The following is a 20767-nucleotide window of genomic DNA, read 5'->3' as shown; positions in this document are numbered from 1 at the left end:
TTGACAAAATCACGCTGAATCACTTAACAAAAATATACTTTATACTAGTTTTAACAAAATCATATGTAATTTTGTTATGCCTGTGTACTCTCTCAAAAATGCCTATGTACTGAATGTGAAAGGTATTGTTGGAGAAAACTAAACATAGGGGGAGTTATGTTCTGTATGTTGGTGTCATCGGTGTTGCCACAGAAATGATATAATTGTTTTATTTTGTTTTCTGATATTAGTCCTTTAGAAAAATAAAAAATCATTTTAGTCTCTGAGAAGAAAATAGGACAACTTAGGTTTTGCTTAAAGTACTGTCATAGAATGGACAATTTTGTTGCTGCAATAAAAAAATCCTAAATAATTAATTCTTCTATAATATAATTTATTTTGTTATTTGTCCTTTTAACATTCAATGACAATGGTTATTAAATTATCCCTCCAACCTTATTTATAAGAAGAACTATCTAATTTCTCACACTAAAAAGTATTTTTTTTCTTTTGCCAAGTAACTGAGTGGTTTAGAAATCCAATATTTTAAGATGAATAAATAGGAAATTCAAATTTCAAATTCTAACATCTACATAATGCAACATCTATGCCAATTGACTTTTGCAGGAATTACCAAGTTAATATTTTCATGTTAAATTTGCATTAGAACTCTGCACTCTCATCTTGGTAAATCGGAGAATTAGCACGGGGTGTTTTTAGAATGTATCATGACATTAAATAGAGTTGAATTTGATGACTTTTGCTTGTATTTTTGCTTAAAATAAGGTCGAAGGAAGTTTAGTCAATCAAAAGGAGTTAGACTTATATAAAACAATGCATCAAGGTTTAAATACATTTAAGGTTTGAGCCTCAAATAAGATTTACCTTCAGTGAAATGAAGGGAACCTGTGAAAAATCAAAACACACACATTTGAAAATTTCAAAAATGATTCATAACATATCCAAAAATGGTACCAAAGTGTAGCACACACCAAATACATGTATCATAGCTTATAATTACAATGATATACATAGACACTAACACACTATAGTTGCTTAAATCAAAGAAAAAAATAGATGCATTCAAATGTTCAAGTTTGATATATTTAACGTAAGTACGTAACCCTTCATCCAAATAAGGACCGAAGTTTGATATCAAGAAATTTTAGAAGAGAAAAGATTTATAGGAATACATGAAGTCAAATTCATTCAAATGACATACTCCCTCCGATCAATATTATAAACAAAATTATACTTTTTAGATACATTGAATAATTAATGTACAACCTTCGATCACTATTATAAGTAAAAATTTTGTATTTTAGATTCATTCATTAAATGATGTATGTGGTCTTTATTATTGATCACATATATCATTTAATGATTGAATCTAAAAAGTAGAGTTTTATTTATAATAATGACCGAAAGAAGTACGGTAAAAAGTGCATCTATCTTTGTTTTTTAACCAAACCTTGAAAAAGACGTAGCAGTTCCTATTGACTGAAGTTTGAATTACGTGTAGGTAGATTAGTCATAAGGATGTTAATGGCATTAAATGGATTTGCAGGATGTCGAATTACCACATTGAATGAACAAAACTTTTTTAGGATGGCTCTTTCCTTTGCAGTTTCTTTATGAGATGGTTCCTTGTTACTTTTTTGTTCGTGTGAGGGAAAGAATATGTTCTGAACAAAGTGGGAAACTGTTGACAAGTGGGGTTGCACACTTTTTTCAACTTTGCTGGTTGAGGGTAAATTTGGTAGTGGAAATACTCAGACAAGGGACAGGTCAAATGATACGAGAGTCAGATTGCACAAGTATTTTGAGACTTCGTAGTAATTTGATGTTTGAATTCCTGAATGACAAAAAATCTTATACTAGTGTGTACTATACTATTTAGTAGGGGTGGGCATGATTCAGGTGGATAAAAACTGAATTGAACTGTATGTTAAATTTAAAATAATTGAATTGAACTAAATTGTTTGCATTTTGAATTGAACTGAACTGTTTCAAACCAAACTGAACTGTTCCGAACTGAACCGAACTGTTATCATTGATACCTTTGAAAAATAATATGAAAAAAAACAAATGAAAATTGAATTTTAGTTATCGAACTGAACTGTTTTAAACTGAACAATTTCAGTTCAGTTTCAGAACTGTTGATAATGGTTCAGTTTTTTTAAGGTTCAATTCAGCAGTTCAGTTCAATTTTTGTTTTTTTTGCTCACCCCTACTATTTAGCATACCCTCTATCTCAAAATAAAGTGATTTAATTGATTGATTTTATACTAATGTGTAGTTTTAAAAATTTATATTTTAAGTATTTATTAGTATAAATTATTAAAAACTTCATATTTTAAAAATACATATCGAGATAAATCCAACTTGTTATCGCCTGCAATTTATCTTTATAGATGGATTTAATTAAGGGAAATTTTAAAGAATATCATTGAAACACTGGTTAGTTAAGGAAACTTATATTAAAATATCGTTTTTTTTTTAACAATAAAAATATTGTATTGAAAAATGGTATATGAAAATATTATATTGTCTTGTAAAAAAACAAAAAGAAATATTATATTGAGAAGTGGTGAAAAAGGATATATTCAACTTTCAAGTCAAAAAATTATTATTTTTAACAAACGATTTCTATTTTCTACTTCCATGCTCGAAGATCATTAGTTAGCATGATCCATTAATTCTCTAAAAAAAGCATGATCCATTAATTAAATCACACCATAACATCACTTTATTATGTTAATTTTTAAAAGTATCCACAAATATCTACATAGTGCTTCCTCCATTGTTGTCCCTTTATTTTTTTAACAAGATTCATCCTTGTTTTAATATAAGTCACTTTAAAAAAAAAAAAAAATTAACTTATTACATGTCTCTTTATAATACCAATACATCATTAATATTTTTCTTTTCTCTCAAACCATTTAGTAGTATTTATTTACTCATATTTATTCTTTCTTAAACGAAGAATACCTAAATGAAGTAATATATTGTGACTGTGATCAAGAAGTTGGTTTCTTTGTATTGAGATGAGATTTGACTTTTACCAATACCTTATTTGAAGAGAAGAGAATAGTTGTGGGGATTGGCTCGCCAAAGACTTTGTCTCTTGTGGGGGATCTAAAGTCTTAAGACTTGCCCACCTGAGCTCTACTTGTCTTTGCTTACTCTCGAGCCTTAACACCTAAATTATTTTACATCATATTAAAAGAAAAGGTTATTTTACATGAAATTATGTTAATATTCAAATAAAAAGTTAAGAGTAATAGGAAAAAACACAAGAAATGGATTTTTACATGAAAGTTGATCTCTACACAATCATAATAGATGATCAAATGGTTGTCGATTGTTCTTCATCAACGTGAGATGGTGTATCTACAAAGACACTTCAATGTTTAAGTTAGTGATGACTTGATATGTTTTGAGGTTTATCTCAGAATGAGAAAATGTATTTGATTGTGAAGTTGTTTTATGTATTTATTTTCAGTCAACCATATGAGTGTGAGTGTTTTGATAATTGCACCTTTATGACGAAAATGTCAGGTGACTCTTTGATTACTTGGAAGGCTCTTATTGACTATGTTTCACATCTCTTTGCCAATATAGATGATCTATAGATGCATTTGAGTGCCTTATTAGACCTTAGTTTTATGAATGGACTTTATGTCTAAGGATTGTACTTTGGTCGAGTTTGGAACAAAAAACATATTCATATCTCTAAAAATATATAACAATTTTAATTATACTAAGGGTCATGCTAATAAGTGTCCCTGAAACACTGGTTACCATGTTCCTTATGCTAATCCATTTGGTCCATTTATATAAGAAACAATTCACTCTATTTATATAAGAAAAAAAATTCACTTTTTAAATTCATTAAATTCATTGAATTACTAATGTATCTAATCAATAATATAGATTAAAACCATTGATCATCATCTTATGGTTTGCAACCATCTCATAACTATACAACATCATATGATGATAATTATGATTCTTATTTATTCTGAATGTGGAAGCCTAAGTGATGATTAAAAATGAGACTATTGTTATACGTCTATATTTCTTGGCATGAATTCATCTTCATGTTGAAATTTGAATTTTGATCCTTGATGACTTTCAGATACAAATGATATTTTAACTGATTTTTGTTGAAGGCAACGAAATGCCAGAGTTTTAACTTTACCTTTAAACAATGCAAAGTAGGATGATTTGTTAATCAGTTGGATTATCTATATATGTTCTTGTTGCAAATTGAATATTCAAAGCAACGACAGAACTAACATTCATAGAGCAAGATTAATGTTAACACTGACAGATATAACAACCGTGGCTAGCTGTAGAAACAAGTGAACAACAATTTACATAAGCTAATACATAAGTTCATATGTCAACTTCAAAATAATTAAAGATCCAGGTCATAAATCACAATGACAAAAACTGTGGTTGGCTGTAAAAACTTCTTAGCTTCGATCATAATAACCCAGTACACATCATCCAATTAATCAACCCCTAGATCAATGCCACTACTTAGTTGATCCTCTTCATCTTCTTTTTCAACTTCCTCTTTCTCTTCATCTATATTTTCAGACCTTTATTTCAAAAAATATATATATCATTAGATTTGGTAAAAAAATAAAATAATTCATTAGATTAGAAGTGAACCAATAAAACACAACATAAAATAAAAACCTGAAAGGAAAAATGAACGCACAGTGATAATGATTAAAAGTGCAGCCTTATCCATCAGTGAACAAAGAAAGAAATTAGATTCAACCATGAACCAAAGCCAAGCTTTACCAGATTCATGTAATTAAAAGTAGATTCTATTGCAATATCATTATCATCCAGAATACAAATAAAACAATTCACACGTTCAAAATTAGCAGGGATGTGCTTGAATTGGGGTAAATAAAATTATACCAAGTAGAACAACCAATTGGCACAAGTCTATAGCTTAAGGAAAAGAGACAGATGAGCTCTAAACATTACTCAAATTATATGGTTTTTCTTGCTCCCATCTATATGTAGATTTATAGTTGCAATAAATTTGTACAAGTCTCCCATTTGCTCAGAAATCCCTTTCCATATCCCACTGTCCACTTTGTTTTACCAAGGATTTTTTCTTAGCAAAACAATGTTAATTTCATTTGTGCTTAACTTTTTCTGTAATATCCAAGATGGAACAAATCCTCTTTGGTGAGAATCATCTTCTGGGATATTATTAATATAAAATAAAATCAAAACAAACTCATTCAATTTATAACATGACAAGATTTTAAAACAATAGACATGAATTGGCATTGATTCAAAAAATTGTAAATCTTAGAAGAGAACTTACTTCCAACGTGTCGAAACCAAGCTTTCAACATAATCAAAGGCAGAGGACCAGCATATTTCGTTGGAAATTCTAGTTTTCTCTACTCTCTTATCTCTCTGATTATATATAATTACTCCTTCTTCTTCATCATTTGACAATATCAACGTATCTCCGTTCTCCGAAAGGTACAAAGGCAACAATGGAATATTACATTCCATGTATCCAAGTAAATCCAAGTTGTCATTGATTGGAAGGTTATGGATTTGAAGATTAATGTATTTAATTCTAAATAACTGAGTCCAAGACTCTTGAGATCCAAACTCCTTCATCTGCCATATCACAAATTCAGTTCTCTTGAAATCGTGTGAAAAGCAAAGGCAGTCCATCAGAACCCGAAGAGATGGCTCAACGCATGGCACCTCCTTAAAACCTGCAGGAAGCAAAAACTGCCTGTATGTCTCCGTCGAAAGATCAAGCGAAACAATCACCAATTGCTCAACAAGAGGAATATAAGCTTTACTTGTTTCTCCACAATCAATTGATACGAAGTCGCCAGAAAGAGCCAACCAGTTAATAGCTCCACTCAAATGCACACCATCATTCCATATAAGAGGAACCAAAGGGAAACTTTGAATATATCTCCAACAATTATCACCAAAACTAAAAACTGCCACCTTGCTTCTCCATAAACTTTCGTTCTCTAACTCTCTCTCTTCATTTCTTCCTGTATGAAGCGCCACTACCTTGTAAGTTCCAGTTAAACGATCACAACCAAAACTGAACTTGAAAGGGCCCAATAAAGGCTTAGAATCGACAAAAAACCCTAAATCTTCAGATATTGTCCTTGTTGCAGGGTTCCAAAAACAGAACCAGTAATAATTTTGTAGGCTGCAAGTAGTACTGAAAAGCAAACAAAGTAGTCCGTTGCAGGAACCAACAACCTGGCAATTTCCCATGGTCAGACTATGGCAAGTGTCACCGGCAACAGTGATTGACAGATTCTCAAGTAAACGACTCACGGGTAAGGATACGACAGTACTCATACGGTATTTCTCAAACGGCGTGAGTATGAAGTGAGGGTTTTGTGAAGATTTCTTAAGGTGCATTTTGATGAAAGTTGGATCTGAGATGAGAGTGTTCCATGACTTGCTCACACACTTGAATCGCACAATGGTTTTCACGCTAAGTAACAATAGGATTTCGGCGATGAGTTCGCGGGGAATGCACACCGGCAGCAATGGCGCGTTCGACTGACGACGTTTCTTAATCGGAGGGATATCCATTAGGGCAGTGTCTGTGATGTTGAAATGGAAAACCTGAAACCCTAACAAGAGAGAATCTAAAATGAGTGCAAAGTCGATGCTTATGAAAATAAATTTAGGGTATCAGGTTGAAAAACTGTGGAATAAACCTTTAGCATGAATCAGGGGTCAGGGCATCAAAATTGAAGAAAAAAAATAAAGTAATTGACACAAAACAGTTGCTAGCATAATATAAATAATAGTGAAAGTAAAGACCCTAAACTAATACAAACAGTTCAATAGTAGAGACCATAAATCATGGAATCAAAATTTGAAAATAAAAATGTAAGTGAAAACAAAATTAGTTGTTAACATAGCATAAAAAAGTGCGGGTTAACGATTTACATTACCAATCACTATAATTGAAGCTCAATCATAATAGAAACCTAAAAGAACAAATTCATAACAGAAAACAAGAGAAAGAGAGACCGATTGTTGGATTCTAGTATTTCTGTTTGGATTTGACTTATTTGAACTTATCTACTCGCGTAATCACTTGTGACATTCTGAGAGAGCTTACGAAAACAGCTTATGACATGTTTATAAGATATTTTATGCTTATTTTCCATAATCACTTCAGGATAGCTTATGAAAACAGTTCAATAGTAGAAAAGTAGAAAGTTGGAAGCACTATGGTATAAACCTTAAGCATGAATAATGACATCAAAATTGAAAATAAAAAAATAAAGTAATTGGAAACAAAAATAGTTGTTAACATAACAGAAAGAAAATATTGGCGTGAAGATACCTGTAACGTGACTTAGATAAGTATGAAACAGAGGCGACGGAGGCGTGAACGGTTCAGTGTATATATTTGAAATGGAGATTATTAGGGTTGAAAACTACATTGAGTGTAAGAGATAGATAAACTAGACTTTCCACCCGCACTGGTCATGCCAAAGCAAAGTAATTGTTCTAAAATATTTTAGATTATATAATCCGAATCAGTTCAATAAAGTGTTAAATTTCGTACTTTGTAGGGTGAGGGAACTTTCGCATTATAAAATCCAAAACTTTTAGATACAAGATTTTTTTATGTGGTCCACATTACACCGACATTTATTTGTGGTCAACGACGCACTAGAAATGGGAATAGAAATATGTCTTGGCAATATTGGCAATAAAAATCCTCTTGGAACACCTTGCCTTTCATTATTATGTTGTAGATAAGATTAAAAAGAGTTTGTTATGAACTTGATCCAGTTGACATGCCGATCGAAATATGTCGGTTGACAGGTCAGTTGGATCAAGTACAAAAGCACCTCTTCGAAAACATTCTCAGATATTTCATCACTTCTGTTATTATGTTGTTTTATGTCGTTGAATTATGTTGTGTACCTTTTTTTCCTATGTCATTCACCATGAAAACCCTCCAAGAATCAAACTTAAACACAATCTGAGATATTCAGCTTACACAATCCAAAAAGTTCTAGAATGTTTCAGATTATATAATCTGAAACCTCCTAGACTGCATGGAATGTGACATTACACCCAAAGTTTGGACGGTTTGTGGTGTGTTTAATGCATTTTTAGTCGGTTTATGCATTCTAAACGTTTCCTTCGACTGTAGTTACAACCTATGATAGGTTTATGGTTATGAATAGTCATGCATGCTTCAACATATTCATTCATTTTTTATTTCTCATCCTTTCTTATTTTTTTCCTTCTCTTTTTTTAGTTAGGAGTGGTTATGATATCATTGTCACAGTTGACCGCTCATACAATCGAAGAAATTGCTTTGCCGTTTATGCGAGGATTGCACGACGATCAACAAAGACCTTTGATATCAATTACGATACACTTTCTATTTATTTTGTTATGTTTTGGAATATACGATCCTTAAAATTACCTAATAATCTATTTCAGATTATATAATCCAAACAAATGATATTTCGAAAAAAATAGGGCGCACGGAAATTTGATAGGGTGAGAAAAATAATAGCTATTCCGATTTGAATAAGTAATTCGTGTTGGATCCAAACTTGAACAAATGCGAGTAAAATGCATATTGGATTGGGTGATCGGGTTGAACGGGTCACATTTGAACTGCCAAATGCCCCTTATTAGTAACTAGTAAATTTCATAACTTGTTTGGAACCCTAGCCGTCGTCTTCTCCTTTCACTATTAACTCTTTTTCTATTGTCAGACACTTTCATCGTCCCCCGCTAACAACGTTTCTCTCTCAAAACGTTTCTACTTTCACGATATGGTTTCTATAAAAGGTTACAAGAATACAGGAATCAAATTATCTAATCGTTTCAGTTCCTTGGCCATTTCTTCAACTCCAGCAATGGAAGAGGAAAGTGAGAGCACAAAGGCTAGGTCAAGGTCAAAGAAAAAAAAAATAGGCTCTTTCTCGTAAAGCGACCAAATTGGCTTGATCTTCCGAGTGATTTGACAGCAAACATCTTCAAGAGGCTTTCTGTATTGACAATTTTGTCTGATGTAAGCCTTGTCTGCACTCAATGGTTGAAGATTTGCAAGAATCCTCTCACGTGGCGCACTATTTATATGCCCAAATACATTGACGCTAATCCTTGGGAAATGGAGAAGATTTGTTACAATGCTGTTAAGCTAAGTTGCGGTCATCTTGAGAGCATTATTATTGAAGATTATTATGGAACCAGTGATCTCCTCAAATTAATAGCTGATAAGTAATGAGTTTTTTTTTTTTTTTTTTCTTCCTGCATTTAACCGTATATATCTTATTGTTTTCATGAACATTTTTAATAATAGTTTTTTTTTTTTTTTCTTTCTTAATTCAAAATTTACAGTGGCAGTCACCTACGTTGCATGAAGGTTATGAATTACAACATTGTTACAGATGAAGAATTCAGTGATGTTGTTAGAAAGCTTCCGCGGTTAGAGAAGGTTTTTGTTCCAGTTTTTCATACAGCTGAGGCCACTCTTGAAGCCCTTGGTCGATCTTGCCCTCTTTTGAAATGGCTTCAGTATAATTCATGCTCGCTTGACTCTTGTGACTCTGATAAAATGGCGTTTCTTATTGCTGAAACAATGCCTGGTCTATGCCATCTTGATATGAGAGGACACAAGCTCACTGAACTTGGCGTGCTCGCCATTATTGATAAATGCCCTCTTCTTGAATATCTTGACATTAGTTTTTGTCTTAATTTGAATGAAGATTTGAAGAAAAGGTGCATTGACCAGATCAAGGATTTGCAACTGCCATATGTTATAAGAAAAGGTGCATTGACCAGAAAAGGTGATTGATGAGGATTTTCATTATTGATTCTGAATGTGGAAGTCTAAGTGATTGTGATGATAATAAAAAACTAGGCTGTTATCTTAGTGTAGATTTATCGTCGTGTGTTTATCTTCAAGTAAAAATTCGTATTGGGATTCTTGTTGACACTCATGCGTAGTTGGCATGCTTTCTTGATCAGTTGTGTTATCTATGTTTTTGTTTCTGAATGATTTTGATTATGATTTTTGTTGAAGTCTTATCATTTACTATGATTTTATTTCCGGTATTTTTGTGATTTCTCCAAAATAAGTTTGCTTGCTAAAAATTCTAGTAAGAGTTATATATTTAGCAGTATAATTAGTGTTCTCATTGTGCCACTGAAATGCAGTAATCACCAGCTTATTGGTTGTTAGCTGATAATTGCATGGTGAAACGGCCTTTGGATGAAGGTCTCACAGCTTACTGATGTTGATATATAGATTGTGAAAGTTAAGGTTCATGTGATCTGTGGGTTGCACTAAATATTCCCAACCCAAGTTGATCCAAACTGTTACCTAGGGAAAGTTAAAATCCCATGATCAACCAGAGCTAGAACAATAAGGACTTGTTAATCTTTGTCACGTGCATAACGTGGTTTAGATCAAGTTGCTGAAAATTCAGAATTTTTTAGTATAGGCATCAAAGGAATGTGTGACTATAGTAGATAAAGGTTGTAAGTGGAGTATGGAAGGGATTCAATAAGTAGAGGTTTTAATTTTGGGAGTAAAAAGTTTTTCAGTTACAGATTTTCGTAGGTTTGGACAGGCATATTCCTATCCCAGTTTATTTTTGGGAATAAAAAGTTTTTAGAAAAACATAGCATCTTTATAAATTTGTGAAAACAGTAAGAATGTTTTCTAAAACCAAAAAAGCGATAATTTTTTTGCATTTGATTCATATATAGACTGTTATATTCTTAAATTGCCATCAATCATAATTTCTTAATGTACCAACCACTGATTGAAAAAGAAATTCAATTATTCCAAGTATAAAATTACCCCAAAGATATAAGTGCATAATCCCATTGCAGGACTTGCCAGTAAGCTAAATTAAAAGACAGTCAACCTCCAATAAAACAGAGTTTCATAGAACTAAGTAGAAGATACGCAGGAAAAAAAATTGTTGATTATTATCTTTAGTATTGTTGATTATATGCATGAGAATATTTTACTAAAACATGAAAGGTTTGCATCCTTTGTTAATTAATCAGAGCTAGAATGAGACTTATTTAATCTAATGATTTTTTTTTACTTGCAAAACTGGTGGTTTATATGTGTTCGCTCTCTTGTTCTTCGTTCATCAATGACCTAAGGAAATCATGAGATTGTTACCTTTTACAATTTAGTTTAGCTGCTTTCAAGGTGAATCAATTTTCAAGAAGCCAGTTTGGATTTGAAACCTAAATTGATTTTCTGTTAAAATTCCGAGGACACTAAACTTGATATAAACAAATTGAGTATAACAAATGAATTACAACATATTAGCATCAAACCCAACACTAATTCAAATCTCAATTCTTATCATTCCATCTCATTGTCAGGTCTTATGTATGTACATGGTACAACATTCAGAGACAACAATAACTCAATAAGTAGGTTCATATCACTGACTTGGGGTGAGCAAAAAAACCAAAAAATCAAACCGAGATTAAGTCTTGTACCTGACAATAATCCTTTTCAAAGTTTATTGATATTTTCACTTTCCAAACGTTTACTTTCACGGTAAGTTACTATGAAAGGTAATAATGATACATGAATCATCAAATTATCAAATCGTTTCAGTTGCTTGACTTCTTGTATTCAAACAATGAAAGAGGAAAGTTAGAGCACAACAGGTCCGTATTGGCCTGACCTTACGAGTGATTTGACAGCAAACATCCTTCAGAGGCTTGGTACGTTGGAAATTGTGACGAGTGCTTGCCGAGTGTGTCCACAATGGTGGAACATTTGCAAGGATCCTCTCATGTGGCGCACTATTCGCATGTGCTACATCCGTATATCACCCTATGCTTATGTGGATTTGTGGAAGATTTGTTGCATTGCTTTTGAACTAAGTTGTGGTCATCTTGAAGACATTGATATTAAGCGTTTTTGCATCGATGATCTCCTTAAATGCATAGCTGATCAGTAATTAATACCAAAATCTTAATTTATTCCTGCATTCAACTGTATATATATTACTGTTTTTTTGAAGCATTTGTTAATAGTTCTTTTTAATTCAAATTTTGCAGTGGCAGTCAGCTACGTTGCATGCGGCTTGTAAATTGTTGTTTGATTACAGATAAAGGATTTGGTAAAGCCATGAGAAAGCTTCCACAGTTGGAGAAAGTGGACATTTCATATTGCTGTCTAACCGATGTCTCTTGAAGTTCTTGGTCGATCTTGCCATCTTTTGAAATTGCTTAAATATCATGTGTGGTGGTACTCTACGCAATCTTGCGACTCTGATAAAATGGCGCTTGCTATTGCTGAAACGATGCCTGGTCTATGCCATCTTGATATGAAAGGACACAAGCTCACTCAACTTGGTGTGCTCGCCATTATTGATAAAGGCCCTCTTCTTGAGTCTCTTGACATTCGTGATTGTCATTATTTGAATGAAGATTTGGAGAAAAAGGTGCATTGATCAAATCAATGATATGCGAATGCCTCGTGTTAACTATGATGATGATGACGACGACAACAACGACGATGCTTATTGATTCTGAATGTGGAAGTCTAAGTGATGGTGATGATGAAAAACTAGGCTATTATATTGTGTCGATTTATTGTCATGTATTTATTTTCAAGTTAAAAATTCGGATGAGGATACTTGTTTGCACTCAGATTTTTGTTGATTCATGCGTGATTGGCATGCTTTGTTAATTCAATTGGATTATCTATGTTTTTGTTGTTGAATGATTACAAATGTGATTTTTATTTGAGAAGTCTTATTATTTACCATGATATGTTTGTCGGTATATGTGTGATTTCGCCAAAATCATAAAGAGTGTCAAAAAAGTGCTGTAATCACCAACATAATTGTTGTTAGCTGATAAATAAAACAAACAGCCAAGTTTCAGTCTATTGATCACTATGTGGTGACGTTAAATTCCCAGAAGTATTAAATTGTGTTATTCTAGCACAACATATATACATTCAATTATGTCTTTTTTCTGAAATTACTACTAAGTACTATACCAATGTCGTGTCTGTGTCGATGCTTCATAGGTCAGGCAGCATCCCCAGAGTGAAGCTCTCACAGCTTACTGATGTTGATATGTAGATTGTGAAAGTTAAGGTTCAAGTGTTCTATGGGTGACACTAAATATTCCCAACCCAAGTTGGTCCGAACTGTAACCTAGGGAAGGTTAAAACTCAGACATGACTCAAAATAGGAAAATTGTTGGCATCAAAATCCCATGATCAATCAGAGCTAGAATAATATGGACTTAGGGTTCGTTTGACCCTACTTTTTTTAAGTTTAAAAGTCACTTTTGAAATAAAGTTGAAAATTAAAACTTTGAAGTTGAAGTTAAAGTTGTTTGGTATTTATTGTTTTTTTCAACTTAATTAGTACTTTGGCAAAATATTTTTAAAAGAGCTTTGAAATTTTATTACAAATTATCATAAATAAAATAAAAGACATTTTTTTTATAAAAAATTAAATTTTGTAAAGGCCTGATTTTTTTTAGACCAAATGAAAATTTATAAATTATTATATAAAACATTATCATAAATTAAATTGAAAGCGTTTGGAAATAATCCAAAATTAGAAACATAACACATCATAAACTTGAACGATTTTTGTTTTCCAACAACTTAGTGGCTATTCGATTTCTAGCTCTATCCATGTTGCTCCCATTCTACAGCATGAATTTCCATTCTAAACATATTATGACTTTTACCTGGGAAGTTAAGAGTTTCTCGAACCCAAGTCCATCCATGAAAATAAAAAAATCTATTACCTTGTTTTAGTAAGTACTTCATATGATAATCATATGCAATCATCGCTGTCCCATAACATATTTTATAAAACATGCATTTTTTTATTGTTTTTTAACTTTTCTTGAATGCTCATTGATCTGATTAAAAGACATCTATAAACGTCTCCGTGAGCATAGCTCAATTGGCAGGGACAATGCATTATTATATGCAGGGGTCGGGGTTCGAACCCCGGACACCCCACTTATTCACTTTAAAAAGTGAATTCTAGCCACTAGACTACCTGACAAAAAAAAAAAAAACATCTATAAACAATTTCAAAAAAATGACATTGGTAGCCATAGCTGCAATTCGTTTATTCTAAATGGAAGAAAAAGAGATCTAACAAAACTAATAGGTAAGAAACTGAATAGACTTACCGAAATAAAGATTCATATGAGAGCATAGGTAATCAAACAATATAATAAACAAAGAGCAAGCTAGTACTAATAGACAAAACACATACTGAATTTAGAGTTATGATACATAAACACCCTTAGATGGCAATGCACCCCTTGACATCCACACAAAAATCTGGCATGTGGTTAGGTGGCAATGCACCCCTTGACACCCACACAAAAATCTGACATGTGGCCATATGGACCCCGCACAAGTACACTTTCTCTTTCTTCTTCTCTTCTCTCTTCCTAATACATGGGGTGTACAAGGGTGTATGCAATTAAAAGATGTATATGTAACATTTTCCCTGAATTTAATATGGGCTTTTTAACAAAATTATCATAAAGAACAAAATAACATAATTTGAATCTGTTGATGACAGGAGAAGCAACCAAAGTATAAAAACTATGTACAACAATATATCATATAAAAGGCATAAGGAAAGGTAAGCAACAAAAGGACAAAAATTAAACAAGATCTATTTAAATCAAAAGAATAAAATATAAAAATGTACCTACATCAATGGTCAGCGGCGGCAGCAAGCATAGGTGTGGCAGAAAGCACTGAAATGGAAGAGATATATATGACTAGGTTTTATGCAATTTTGGCGGTTTCTTGAAAAGGGAAAAAGGGGATTGGCGGGATTTTACAAAAAATTAATAAATAATAGAAATATGTTGGCATGTGCGGGAATCGAATGTGCATATCTAAATTTCACCTCCGAAAAGTTGTCCTAAAGTTCCCTTTCACAATTTATTTTCAAACTGACTTTATTGGATTTCCTTCTTTGTAAAAAAGACACTTATTTTATTAAAAGCTTTATTAAAATTGTGTTTGACCCCACTTCTTCTTAGAAGTAGAAGAGAAGTGGAAAATAAGTAGGGCCAAATGTTTTCTTGTTCTTAGCTGATTATATGATTAAATGATTTATACAAATGATATTGCACATAAGAGAATATGAGTGGAAAACTAATATAACTTGTGCAGCAAGCATTTCTCGAAAGAAAAAAATACATGGACAAATTAAAAACATAGAACAAATTAAAAACATGGACAAAAAGTAATTCTATTATGTAAGAAATGAAAAAGACTAAGATTGTATCATTCTCTAAAAATTCAAGTAGCACGTAAATATATCTTTAAAATAAAAAACAAGGAAGAAACTTAACAAAAGAAAAAAAATACGTTACTTTATAAAAGTTTTCATTGAGTTTCTTTGGTTATTGGTCTAGGTGACATATACTTAATTAGTATATCCTAATGAAAATATCTTATTTCTTTACCGACTAATTCAACAAAAGGTTAAAAAGTGAATTATAAATAAAATAATTTATTTGTCAAATTTTTATTTTTATTTTAATTTGTATATGTCACTTTAATTTCTAAAGGGGTAAACATATATGAAAGAAAATAACAAGGTTATATAATCTTTTCTAGTCCTTCAAAAAAAATAAAAATCTTTTCTAGTAAAACATTTGGTTATTAAGTAATCTCAATTGACATATAAAACATCTATTAAATCAACATCCACAAGGATAAGTAGGATAAACGAATCAATGTAAAAGTAGAGTATTTATCACAACTCACAAAGTGAACTATGAAGACAACAAAATTAATATTGCATAATAAAATAATTCAGTCTTACCTAATAAAACTATTTTATAAACTATTTTTTTTAAAGGGCCGGCTCGCAAGTTCAACGGCCCAAGCCGACCCAGAATAAAAGTGAATTATAAATAAAATAATTTTCAAAGGGGTAAAATAATTTGTTTTAATTTGTATATATCACTTTAATATCCAAAGGGGTCAACATATATGAAAGAAAATCACAAAATTATATAAATCTTTTCTAGTTTTTTTTTGAGGGAATAAATCTCTTCTAGTTAAACATTTGGTTGTTAAGTAATATCCTCAATTTTGTAAAAAAAAAGAAGTAATGTTCTCTTTGTTACACTAATCAATTGTTACACAAATCTTTTCTAATAACTAGCGTAAATTTAGTAATATAAATGACAAAATTGGTAAAACAACACGAATTTAGTAACAACCAAGTTTAAAAAAGTGAAAATCTTTTATCATAAACATGCGATCGTAAAGCAGCACAAGATTAGTAACAACCATTTGTAAAAAAAAAAAAAAAAGGATTAGTAACAACCAGACTTGAAGAAGTTGCGTAATTCCTTTCTCAGATATATCAATTAGGAGAAAAGGTAGCTACAATTCTTTAGGTGCTTTTCGTATGGTTCTTAACTAAAAATACATATTTTTTGGATATAACAAACTTTGAGAAAATTATGGATTTGAGGAAGAATTTATTTAAGAACAATACAAAAAGTATCTAAGAAATTGTACCTAAGTTTTCTCCTATGAATTATTAAAAAAAAAAAAAAAACATGATTGATCTCTAATAAAACATTAGGTTATCGGGTAAAATATGCACTTCTTCGGGAATAAAAAAAAATCGATCTACTTTGATTTGGTATTTTGGCTTACGTAATGTTTATTTGTGTTTATTTTTTTTTTCCCGCAACCCTTAAAGGATCCTTCAATGTTGTATTGAATTCATCATGAATTAACCGATAATAAAAATTGAGTTTTGATATTCTTCCGAAACTATTCGCAATTAAATAAATTTTTTGTGCACTCTTTCAGGAGTGCATCAATATTGTATTCTTCATAAATTCGTTGACAATAAAAATTGGTTTTTATTTTATTTTTTTAAGAAAAAATTTGGTTTTTAGGTTCGTTAAGACCTATAAACTGATCTAATAAATTCTTCAGGAATTCACATAGAATAATATTGAATTCTTTTAAAACTACATAATAGATCTCTTTAATTATATTTGTTTCAAAAAAAAATCTCTTTAATTATAATATTTTCTTGTGATATACCGTTATGTCGAGTACGTACAATGATAGAACTTAAAGGATAAGTACAAATATTGACTTGAGATGAGAGAGGTGTCACTAGGAGATAACTACAATGGTTTGATCTGGTCTAACAATATGCTCAATAACCCATGAGATAAATAATAGGCGGCCACGTGTATAATATCGTAACAAATTAAGTATAGTTTGTTTAATTTGTTACCATTAATTTTAGGGATAGTTTGTTCCACGCATATACTTTAAATTGACAAAAATCGTGCCCAAGTTTCTGCATTCACTATTCTCTCTTTTTTTAAGTTGGTGGTGTTATACGTGAGCGACAACAATCCTTTTCAAAGTTTATCGATAATTTCACTTTCCATAAAAGGTTATAATAATACGTGAGTGACAACAATGGAAGAGGAAAGTGACAGAATAACAGTGCCAAATTGGTTTGATCTTCCGATTGATTTGACAGCAAACATCCTTCAGAGGCTTGGTACGTTTGAAATTCTGAGGAGTGCATGCCGAGTGTCCCCGCAATGGTGGAACGTTTGCAAGGATCCTGTCATGTGGCGAACTATTCGTATGCGCTGCACACGTAATTCACCCAGTGCTTATGTGGATTTGGCAAAGATATGTTGCAATGCTGTCAAAAGAAGTAGCAGTCATCTCGAAGACATATATATTGAGCGTTTTTGCACCAGTGATCTCCTCAAGTTCATAGCTGAAAAGTAATTAATACCAAAATCTTATTTTATTCTTGCATTCAATTGTATTTTTTGATGAAGCAAATTTTAATACTTCTTTTTAATATAAATTTTACAGTGGCAGTCACCTACTTTGCATGGGGCTTGTAAATTGCTCGAAGATTACAGATGAAGGATTTACTGAAGCCATGAGAAAGCTTCCACAATTGGAGAAGATTGACATTTCACATTGCCACCTAACCGATGTTTCTCTTAAAGCCCTAGGTCGTTATTGCCCTCTTTTGAAATCCCTTAAATATTGTTCATGGTCGCATGAATCTTGTGACTCTGATAAAATGGCGTTTGTTATTGCTGAAACGATGCCTGGTCTACGCCATCTTGATTTGAAAGGACACGAGCTCACTGAACTTGGTGTGCTTGCCATTATTGATAGCTGCCCTCTTCTTGAGTCTCTTGACATTAGTGATTGTCATTATTTGACTGAAGATTTGAAGAAAAGGTGCATTGACCAGATCAAGGATTTGCAACTGCCAAGTCGTTATATCCATGAAGACAACGATTCTGATGATGATTTTCATTATTGATTCTATATGTGGAAGTCTATGTGATGGCGATGATGTAAAACTAGGCTATTATCTTATTGCAGATTTATTGGGGTCCTTGTTGACACTTACATTTTTGTTGATTCATGCTTGGTTTGCATCAATGTATAATCAGTTGGATATTCTATGTTTTTGTAGTTGAATGATTTTTTGTTGTGATAACTTGTTTGAGAAGTCTTATTGTTTACTACAATTTTTTTACAATGATTTTATTTACCATGGTTTATACTTTATACTAAAAAAAAAATGGTGCATCCCTTGCAAGAAATGTTATTTATAAAGCTATTAACGAAGCAAGCAGCGCCTTTTTCAATTATGCTTTGAGATGAATTCACTGTATAGAAAGTAAAATTTGATAAAATAAGCAGTAGTTGTAAAGACTAAGTTTCTAAAAATCCAGTGTTTAAGAAATCATGAAATAAATATAGTTATCAAAGGAATGTGTGAGTGTGACTATAGTAAAGATTGACACGCATAAGTAGCTGATTGACAATGAAAGGAAGTTTTATATTGAAGTGATTACAAAATGATATAAAAGATTTTCTTCGAGGGAAAGAAGTGATGAGGATGTTGATCTTTGGTCTATCTGTGCGGGGGAGAAAAGGCAATTTGGTCATTAACATTATCAGTTGAGTCATCGGAAGAACATGGTTAGAGCTTAATGTTCAAGATTTACTCCGAGCCCTGTCACTTGGTGAGAGCCTAATGTATAACTAGAATCTAAAGATATGTGATACGACCCAATTCGAGTAGGGATCACACTCCAGAATTTAGAGGGAGAAACTAGAGAAAAGAGAAAGAAAATTCATTATATTTTTCATTGATTCTCATAATAAAGCATACAATGCTTATATAGACTTGCATACTCATAATAACCTAAGTGCACCCTAACATACTCAATATCATCCCCTAACAAGATACCTTCTAGATTAATGTGAGTCATAATAACTTCTAGAACTAGATGAGTCACCACATTAATACTCATTATTCTAAATATGCTATCAATACGGCAAGTCATTAACTTTTGATGTCACATTGCGATGACATCAAGAAGAGCCATGCAGGAAACACAAGGGAGAGTAATTTGTGTAGATGATATATTGACAAGTGCATGCGGTGTGTGTCTGCAATGGTGGGCAAGGATCCTCTCATGTGGTGCACTATTCGCATACGCTATATATGTCAGTAATTCACCCTATAATGATGCAGATATGGAGAAGATTTGTCGCAAAGCTGTTGAACTAAGTTGCGGTCATCTTGAAGTCATTGATATTGAGCGTTTTTGCACCAATGATCTCCTCAAATGCATAGCCGACAAGTAGATATCTTATTGTTTTCATGGAACGTTTTTTAATAGTTCTTTTTAAATAAATTTTACAGTGGCAGTCACCTACTTTGCATGCGGCTTGTAAATTGTTGGGGGATGACAAATAAAGGATTTAGTGAAGCCTTGAGAAAGCTTCCGCTGTTAGAGAAGGTTGACATTTCACATTCTTATCTAACTGAGGTCTCTCTTGAAGCCCTTGGTCGATCTTGCCCTCTTTTGAAATCGCTTAAATTTTCAGTAGGATGGTTTGCTTCTCGTGAATCTGATAAAATGGCTTTTGTTATTGCTGAAACGATGCCTGGTCTATGCCATCTTGATATGAAAGGACACAAGCTCAGTGAACTTCGTGTGCTCGCCATAATTGATAAATGCCCTCTTCTTGAATCTCTTGACATTAGTGTTTGTCTTTCATTGTATGAAGATGAAGATTTGCATAAAAGTTGCATCGACAAGATCAATGATTTGCAACTGACATATTGTTATACTTATAAACCAATGAGACAACTAATATGACGATCATGCTTCTTTTTGGGATGATGATGCTTTCATTATTCATTATCAATGTGGAAGTTCAAGTAATTGCGATGATGAAGAACTAGACTATTATTATATAGTGTAGATTTATTGTGGTATATGTTTATCTTCAAGTAAAATTTTGGATTAGACTATCATTGTAATTGTTGCTGAATAATTTCAATTGTGATTTTTGTTTGAGAAGTCTTATTATTTACTATGATTTTATTTCTAGTATATGTGTGATTTCTCCAAAATATAAGTTTGCTTGCTAAAAATTGGCTAAGAATTATATATTCTAGACTAATAAGGATTTATTAATCTGATGCAAATTGAGTCACATGCAGAACTGATGGTTTACATGTACAATCTCTCAAAACCGACATCGGTGGGCATTGTAGTTGAAACTATGGGTATCAATTACACTGTTTTTATGTTCTTAGATAATTTTTTGATTGAAATCGTTTTTAATAATCCAAAGAAATCATGAGAATATGAGATCGTTTCCTTTTACAATTTAGAT

At 32.0% G+C, this 20767-nt stretch overlaps 4 protein-coding genes across 7 annotated transcripts; 3 read left to right on the top strand and 1 right to left on the bottom strand.

Moving 5' to 3' along the window:
- Positions 1-4258: 4258 nt before the first annotated feature.
- LOC11433223 (F-box/kelch-repeat protein At3g23880) lies at positions 4259-7499 on the bottom strand. 4 transcript variants are annotated; one of them, XM_024778372.2, is made up of 3 exons: positions 7367-7499; positions 5339-6641; positions 4259-4589 (listed from the first exon to the last, which is right to left on the bottom strand). In XM_024778372.2, exons 2-3 carry the CDS (start codon positions 6598-6600, stop codon positions 4499-4501), a joined length of 1353 nt encoding a protein of 450 aa, XP_024634140.1. In that variant the 5' UTR covers positions 6601-6641; positions 7367-7499; the 3' UTR covers positions 4259-4498. The 4 variants fall into 4 exon arrangements, with proteins under 4 accessions (XP_024634140.1, XP_024634142.1, XP_024634143.1 ...); XM_024778374.2 differs by having other exon boundaries at positions 5339-6633; XM_024778375.2 differs by lacking the exon at positions 7367-7499 and adding an exon at positions 6969-7270 and having other exon boundaries at positions 5339-6633.
- A 1233-nt stretch (positions 7500-8732) lies between these two features.
- Positions 8733-10077, top strand: LOC11432704 (putative F-box/LRR-repeat protein 23). Its single transcript, XM_024777835.2, has 2 exons — positions 8733-9273; positions 9394-10077. The coding sequence occupies exons 1-2, from the start codon at positions 9131-9133 to the stop codon at positions 9848-9850; spliced, it is 600 nt and encodes a 199-aa protein (XP_024633603.1). The 5' UTR covers positions 8733-9130; the 3' UTR covers positions 9851-10077.
- A 7429-nt stretch (positions 10078-17506) lies between these two features.
- On the top strand, positions 17507-18386 carry LOC11429044 (putative F-box/LRR-repeat protein 23). Its single transcript, XM_003601354.3, has 2 exons — positions 17507-17826; positions 17921-18386. The coding sequence occupies exons 1-2, from the start codon at positions 17507-17509 to the stop codon at positions 18384-18386; spliced, it is 786 nt and encodes a 261-aa protein (XP_003601402.1).
- A 1058-nt stretch (positions 18387-19444) lies between these two features.
- Positions 19445-20244, top strand: LOC11438934 (putative F-box/LRR-repeat protein 23). The gene is made up of 2 exons (XM_003601353.3): positions 19445-19722; positions 19785-20244. Exons 1-2 carry the CDS (start codon positions 19445-19447, stop codon positions 20242-20244), a joined length of 738 nt encoding a protein of 245 aa, XP_003601401.3.
- Positions 20245-20767: the final 523 nt, after the last annotated feature.

Source organism: Medicago truncatula, chromosome 3 (genome assembly GCF_003473485.1).
Source record: "Medicago truncatula cultivar Jemalong A17 chromosome 3, MtrunA17r5.0-ANR, whole genome shotgun sequence".
In the NCBI taxonomy this organism is placed as follows: Eukaryota; Viridiplantae; Streptophyta; class Magnoliopsida; order Fabales; family Fabaceae; genus Medicago; species Medicago truncatula.
This window is presented reverse-complemented; position numbering and strand designations above follow the sequence as displayed.